Below are 7,531 nucleotides of genomic sequence, written 5' to 3'. Positions count from 1 at the left end.
GTCCTTCTCCTTCGCTGTGTGCATTCTGGGCAGTTCTCGATTGTCGGCAATCGGCTCATTCCTGAGTCCCAGCAATGTTTGAAGAAAGGACAGTTCCAGTGCCTGTCCACGTTGTCTTGCTCCCTTGACCTCCCTCTGGCGTAGCGTTCGTACCCGTCGTTGTTGCCGCTGTTCTGACGATACCTCCTGTCCGCTGCATCTGACCGATGATATTCTTTGTCGTCTTCGTCGTAGCGTCGACGTCGGTCATACCGCTGCTCATATTTGTTGAGGAGATGCATCACCTCCTCCTCGGTCAGGTACCGTCTGTCATCACCTTGGGGCCGGTCGCGTGGAACGGCCTCCTCTTTATCTTTGCCACGAGAGTGGCTGCTCTCTGCTTTGTCCGCGCCATGGCGAATCACGAACCCTGCCATATTGACATCGAAAGAGAACCCTGGTTCTCTTATCGAGTGGCTAAGATCCACCATGTTGATGTCCGGAAACGGACGCCTGTCTACCTTCATGGCAAACTGTCAAAAAGTTAATCGGCCTGATTCTATCGCCATCTGAATTTGTGCGCGCAGTACTTTGCAGTCGTTGGTGGTGTGCGTGAACGTATGATGCCACTTGCAGTATGACCTCTTGTTCATCTCCTGTGCCGTAGGGATCTTGTGGCCTTCGGGTAGCTTCAACTGTTTCTCTTTCGACAGCGGATCAAAGATCTGCTCAGTCTTGGTCACGTCGAAGTCCAACCCTCTTGGAGGCCCTGGTGGATTCACCCATTGGCAGGACACAGGCACTGGCGTCCGAGTCCACTCGGCTACTGCAACTTCCTGATCTTTCGTAGAATCTTCATCTTCATCGGCATTGACCGAGGCTGATCGCGCGCTTGAACTTGTCTTGGTACAGCTTCCGGATGGCGCTGCTCATATAAGGTCGATCTGTTGACCAGAGTGCGTCGGCCGAGTTGTACTCGACTTGGAACGTCGGGTCCTTGAATGACGCCGCAAGGCCTGCCACGGCCAGCTCGATCGCCTCCTTCTCGCTTATGTGAACCGAATAGCATCGGTTCTTGACGGTTCCGAAACGCCGAATGTACTCAGCCACTGTCTCCCTCGCTTCGCCGAACCTGTGCTAGTTCGGCAATACCAGCTTCGGTAGTTTCCGAATGGTATTGGGTGTGGAACAGCTTCCTCCAGCTGCTTCCATGATTGCACCGAATTTGGCCGCAAAGAGGTGTACCACCCGAAAGCTGGACCGGTGAGGGATTGCGAGAAGCACCTCACCCGTAACTGATCCGATGCCGAAGCCATGCCCAGCTGGGCCAGGTATCGGCTCACGTGCTCGATGGAGCTCGACCCTTCCAACCCACTGAATTTGGTGAAGTCCGGGAGCCGGAACTTAGGTGGCAGTGGGATCAGGTCAAACTCATTGGGGTACGGCTTGGAATAGCCGATTGTCTTCTTCTTCGGCAAAATGCCGAATTGGTCTCTCAAGACCGCGCTGATCTGATCTGCGGTGGAGGTAGTAGCAGCTGAGCTTTCATGGGTTGGTGCAGTGGCATAATTGGCTAGCCACGCTTGTTTCTCAACTTCTGCTCCTAGACTCCCCGCTGCTGCAGTTGTTCTTCCTGCCGGAACAATTGCTCCTGCTCCGGCAATCCCTCCTGGTGGAGCCTGGATCGCCTGTGTCCAGTTGTTGCAGTCCGGCACATACGTGCACACGTAACCGTGTGGGATTTCCTTGGGCGGCTCATGTAAGAATTGATAGTCGCCCGGGTCGCCCCCAACTTTGTAGACGACGTATGCCGGTGAGCCTTGTTGCTGTGGAGCCGCTATTGCGTACGGCAGAGGCGGCCTGGTGTGGAGTTGCATCTCTCCCTGGTACGTCCCTAGAACAGGTCCTGAAGGAGAGTAACGACGCTCCATGATCTCTTGCACCACACGGAGCGCGACGCGCTCCAAAGTGTTCACCGAGCTCTCGCAGTGCCGATGCGGTGAATGGGCCACCACATAGTTGATCTCCTCGTCGCAGGGCTCTGGTACGTTCATCTGAAGGGAGAGACAGATCTATCCCTTCGAGGGCGCCTTGTGGCGTGAATCCTTTGAACCTGATACCGTGCGAACGGGTCTTCTCAAAAGAGCCGATGAGTTCGGCTTCAACGATGGCCTTTACCTCATCGTACTTCTTCTTATGATCAGGAGGAAGCTCCTCGTACGTGATCTGTTCTTCCGCCATCTCGGACGGCGATGTTGATGCGGATGTTGACGTGGATGTTGCAGAAGATGCCGACGCGGATGTCGACGTAGATGTCCCACCAGGCGTGCCAGAATGTGTTACCCTCCAAAACCCCCCGACGGGTTTCGGTTAAGCAACACGAAGAGCCGGGAAGCTCCCAGGGCCACTTAGTGGATCCCTGGCACCTCGCGTCGTCCCGCAAATCTTCTGGCGCGCATCCTGGCGGTTGCTAGGGCGTGCCACCTGACCTATACCTGGTCAGAAAGGTGTTAGTGCTTCGATTGTTCCTGCATGGTAGACACGTGCACATTAAATACGAGCCTTATCGGCTCTCAGGTTTCCCGTGGATCGGCTCAAAGAGCCGATCGCCCCATGGTCCTTGATGGATTAGCAATGGCATGGGGATCCCGCTTGATCGAGGACAAAGCTAAAACGATCCACGACAGTTTAGGGTTTTCACCGCATAATCGGAACGTCCTACGTGCGATCGGGCCTAGCAGCTACGAGAGACGATGCAAACTACTCCTACGAGAGGCCTAAAAACCAACATATGTTGATCCTCGGAACATCCCTCGCAGGGACGGTAAACAACGCCTAACGCACCACCGGATCGTCCGACCCCGAAGCATAAGGCCTAACTATGCGGATATTAAACTAATCCTTGCGGATGCAAGGAGCAACTATAACGGATCGGATCTACTAAGCATGATCAAGCAAGATGCTGCCCTTACGTCTAGATCGACGTAAGGGCAGCAAGGTGTCTAGGGACGGCATTGCCACGCGGATATGCACGTGAAAGCACCAATGCAAGCCCCTAAACACCTAAGGATAAATAGTACTGCTCGCCATCAACAAGGCTTCAGCACGAGCAGTACAAGGATAACGAATAAACTTACGCTGCCTAGATCGCAAGATGCGATCTAGGCAGCATGGTGCTTACCCGGGAGAAACCCTCGTATGAAAGGGGTGGCGATGCGCCGAGATTGGTTTGTGTTGGTTGAACGATGATTGTCCTCTTTTTTCGATAACCCTAGATACATATTTATAGTCCAAGGGACTTTCTAATTGGGGCGTGCACCTAACCATGCACGGGCTAGACTCTATCTCTTTAATCTAAATTACAATGCGATCTAATATGTTACAGATACACGGGCAACTTGGCCCAAACTCTTAGCGCGAGGCCGCTTCAAAGATGCTTCATGTGTACGTCCCTCAAGCCCATCTTCACTTACGGCCCACCTCCTGATTTGGCCAAAATCGGGTGGTAACACCGGTCACCGCTCCGCCTCCGCCCGAAGACCGTGGTCGCCACCTGGAGCTTCGGTCGACGACTGCGCTCGCCATTCCTCCTCCGCCCGACGGCCTCGAGCTCCGCCTCCGACGCCTGTAATAAAACTCTTCCCATGGATTATTTCCCCATCTCTTTCTTTTTTCCTTGGAATTCTTTGACCTTTCTCCTGTGATTGCAATTGGAATTCTACTTTGCATAGCTCGGTACTCCTAATGTACTAACCCAGCTTAGTAGTACTACTAATGTTCGTTCATTAGCTTGATTGATACTCTAGCACTTGTGATCAATGGTTGCATGATTTGTTTAGAGGAAACGAAAAATATATCTATCTACTCTACCACATGTCGACATGATATTAATGTATTATTATTGACTGTGTTGAGATGCTTGTTTAATGGGTGCAGTTTTTGTATGCTTTACTGTTGTGTGTGCTCTGCTCCGGGAAGGATGATTGTTTTTATTTGGAACCAGCACGAAGAGCGACACTTTTATTTCCTAATTCCCTGTAATAGAAAACACCACTTGTATTTCCTAGATCCAATTTGTGTCCACTGCATTTTTTGGTGAATATATGCCCAACGTATGCATATTTTTGCTATATGTCTCCTCCCAAGAATCATGATGAACAAAGTAACAATTCAAAAGGAACGGATCCAACTATCAAAATAAGAAGTCCTTTGATTTTCATCTATTAAAGAGTATTTAAGTCCTTGAAGTACTTGGAAGGTTAGTAAGATGAAGAAAAAATTGATATACTAGGGACAATAACGCCTAAGGGCCCAAAAATTTCTCGAATAGCGAATTCTACGATTCAATCCTTTATCGTATTGGGATGTTTTGACTTCTTGAATAAGCCAATTTGAGAACAGTTGGATGCCAGCAAAATCATCAAATATTGGTATTCTTTATTTCGATTCAACAAGGTGCCTATAGCTTCTTGATGTTGAAGATTTGGACATAGAAGAAGAAAGGTAGTAGTAGTAGTACAGTAGTAAGATGCTTAGGAGACCCAATGAGCATCTTTTTTCTTCTCGTTCTTTTTCTTTCCATGACAAATCAGTTTGGAACTTACTACAAGTGAAAAACACAAGACTCTTGCTTCAGGTCTCGAAAAAGTTCCCTTTGTTCTTGATTTGCTATGTCATAAATATCAGCCATCTTCTGAGGATCTTCAGTATTGTGAAAAATGTGAACCCATGTTCCTTGACGGATAGCGCTTCCTATACCGGTGGAGATGGTTTTGCTCCTACATACTATGGCCGCAATACGAACGAGTTATTGTTATTCTAATTTCATAACAACTAAGACATTTCTTTCATTTTTGCATTTACTTTATTATAAATTGACACATGTTTTTATTATGATTTTACGCTTCATGATTTTCTCGATTCATTTCTCGCTCAGTGACTAAAATCAACAGTTTTTAGGAAGCTTCTCCCCACTGGATTCCATAAACCGACTTCTCTATAAGCTTAAGGCCAAAAGAAGTGGCCCTAGTACCTCCGCAGCCAACAACCCTTGACGACGCCACGCCCTCTACGGCTCTACCATACAGGATCACCTGCCGCCCGTAACCGGATTCCTTCTTCTTCTCACCGCGTAGTGTGCGGCGCCAAGGAGGTGCCAGCGGGATGAAGGCAGGGAGGAAGAACCTGCAGAGAGCGTGCCAGGATGGCTCTGCCGTCACACTCGCGGAGGGCGATAGCATCATGCAGGTCGTCACGCTGCGTGGCTCCAACCTCATCGAGGTACACACCCTTCTCCAGCCCCCCACATTTCTTTAAGTTGCTTCATGAGCCGCAGAAGATTTCTCACTATGCCGCTATGCTCTGGTGTTAGGTCACGGATGGCAAGGGCGTCAAATCCCTGGCCTTGTTCCCGGCCAAGTTCCAGAAGAGCTTTTGGATCAAGAACGGTGATTAATTTAGTGATAGGCATGGCTTTGGTTGTCGCTAGTTTGGCATGGTGAACTGGCCCTTGCCTCTAGCGTGTGATGGTTTGCTTATGTGAGCTCTGAATGTGCAGGGAGTTTTGTGGTTGTGGATGCTAGTGGGAGGGAGGAGGCTCTCGAATCAGGGAGCAAGATAGGTTGTGTCGTGTCGCGAGTTCTCTTTCATGATCAAGTTCGCGCACTTGAGAAATCTGGCGAATGGTGAGTTGTGGGTCTTTTGCTGTCCGATAATTACCTGGTAATGACAAAGTAAGCATAGGAACTCAGGGTGTGTTCAAATGTAACTGTATGTTGTAGGATAAGTTTGTACTGTGGACTAATGACCAGTAGCTCCATGATGCATAGCTACTTCTTTTTTGCATGCATTTACACCGCAATGTGACTATCGGTGCTGCTTGTGGCTTCTCTGTTCATTCGTCTGCTTTTTTCTAGTATATGAATGCAAGATTCACAACTCATATTTGTTTAACCTTCTAATTGCTACATAACTTTGGGTTAAAATTCACTTTCCACAATAAAGAATCACCAATGTAGTGGGTTGTGTAAAAAATACTGAATGGTTTTACACCATTGTGCTTGACTGGCAGTTGGATCTAGTTCAGTCTCCCTGTGGTTTGTGAAATTGCGATTGCATTTTAATAGCCTAAATGCTTTCATTCAGGTTTCACTTTATCTAATAAACATGGAAAATGACACAACTGGTAGGAACATGTAAAATGTTGATGTACTCCGTAGTATAAGTTATAGCAAAATGTTGGAGTGAAGACTATTTTTTTTTCCAGAAAGTCCAGCTCTGCAACAACTTGAAATGGATAGTTGGTGTCTTTGTTATTGGAAGTCCTGGACTTACTCACTTTTCTTTCTTTTCCTAGGCCAGCTATCTTCAAGTCAACTCCCAATGGCTGGGCGACAGGGACCGCATCTCAGGTTGAGGAAGAGCCAGGTTCTGACGAAGAAGATGATGATCTGCCACCACTTGAGGCGAACAGGAACAGACATAGTCCGTTTGATGTGCTTTCTGATTCAGAAAGTGATTCCGATTCTTAAACCAGTAGCCATAGGACTATGTCAGGCTTGTAACCCTCTCTATTCTTCAGTTCGATGTACTTTCTGACTCAGAAAGTGGTTCCAGTTCTTAAACCTGTAGGCATAGGATGGTGTGATTACCCAGGCCGTCCACTTTGCATAGCTGATGTATTTATGCTGAAGTTGGGCCACAGCATTAAAACTATTCAATCTGTGAAGATATTCAGCGAAGTGGCAAAGGCATGAATAATATCGCTTGTATTCTCGACTCTGTTCCAGTGGTGTCAGTGATAAGAATTTGATTGAGGCGTGTCTGACCCGGTCAGTTTAGCAAATAAGGTCAGTTTTATGATGAAGCTGTGGCGACTGACTTCGTCGGATTTTAGGACTACTAACCTCATGATATGGTCAGCCAGCTCAAACCAAATATGAACTAGAAAAGGAGTCCCTGGTTAAAAAAAAAGAAGCCAATAAAAAGAACAGTTTAGATTAAGAAGCCCAGTGAATTCAGAAATGCAACATATAGGAAAATATAAATTCTTAAGCGAAATAAGAACTACATTGACAAAAAAAAAAAACAGTATGAACGATGCTGATAGAAAATGGAGTTAAAGACCTTTCGTTGAGCTGGCTATATCAATCCTTAAACGAATTATGAACTACGTTGACAAAAAAAGTTTCAGATACTCGTTGAGAGGGAAAAAAATGGTGGTTCCCTGGAGTGGGATGCGAGGCCCAAGTGGCCAGGGAGTGCAGCGGCCCGTTATCCTTCCACCGTTGGAAGAGGGCAGTTGTCGCTGCTCTGTGAAACCAGCCTCACGCTGTGCCTGCCACATCATGGGCCGTGAAGCCTAGCTTTCGCTCAGGCCCCAGCGGTCCACTACGTAACTTGGAACGGGCGGGCCAGCAATAGCACACCCGGGCCAGGCCCACAGAGCCACAACAGAGTCCCAACCACCTTAAGCGCCCCCGCTCGGGTTACAAGCTCTTGCTAAGGAGCTCGGCGTTGCTACTGGTGGAGAAGGGTATTTAAGCTGGTCATT

The 7,531-nt window shown here is 48.1% G+C and overlaps 1 protein-coding gene across 1 annotated transcript; it reads left to right on the top strand.

Annotated features, from left to right (window-relative positions):
* The first annotated feature begins 3,521 nt into the window (after positions 1 to 3,521).
* Positions 3,522 to 6,720, top strand: LOC124684574 (probable RNA-binding protein EIF1AD). The gene is made up of 5 exons (XM_047218856.1): positions 3,522 to 3,606; positions 4,939 to 5,259; positions 5,351 to 5,426; positions 5,537 to 5,663; positions 6,335 to 6,720. The coding sequence occupies exons 2-5, from the start codon at positions 5,143 to 5,145 to the stop codon at positions 6,507 to 6,509; spliced, it is 495 nt and encodes a 164-aa protein (XP_047074812.1). The 5' UTR covers positions 3,522 to 3,606; positions 4,939 to 5,142; the 3' UTR covers positions 6,510 to 6,720.
* The last annotated feature ends 811 nt before the right edge of the window (positions 6,721 to 7,531 follow it).

The sequence above is a fragment of the Lolium rigidum genome, chromosome 1 (genome assembly GCF_022539505.1).
Source record: "Lolium rigidum isolate FL_2022 chromosome 1, APGP_CSIRO_Lrig_0.1, whole genome shotgun sequence".
Lineage (NCBI taxonomy): Eukaryota > Viridiplantae > Streptophyta > Magnoliopsida > Poales > Poaceae > Lolium > Lolium rigidum.
The sequence above is the reverse complement of the archived record's forward strand: the minus strand, read 5'-3'. Positions and strand labels throughout refer to the sequence as shown.

What these genes read in the sequence shown, in the direction of transcription:
- LOC124684574 (XM_047218856.1), top strand. Translation starts at nt 5,143, where the DNA reads ATGAAGGCAGGGAGGAAGAACCTGCAGAGAGCGTGCCAGGATGGCTCT. An exon ending in GTGGCTCCAACCTCATCGAG is followed by an intron (nt 5,260 to 5,350) that starts GTACACACCCTT and finishes CTCTGGTGTTAG; the next exon opens with GTCACGGATGGCAAGGGCGT. An exon ending in GAGCTTTTGGATCAAGAACG is followed by an intron (nt 5,427 to 5,536) that starts GTGATTAATTTA and finishes CTGAATGTGCAG; the next exon opens with GGAGTTTTGTGGTTGTGGAT.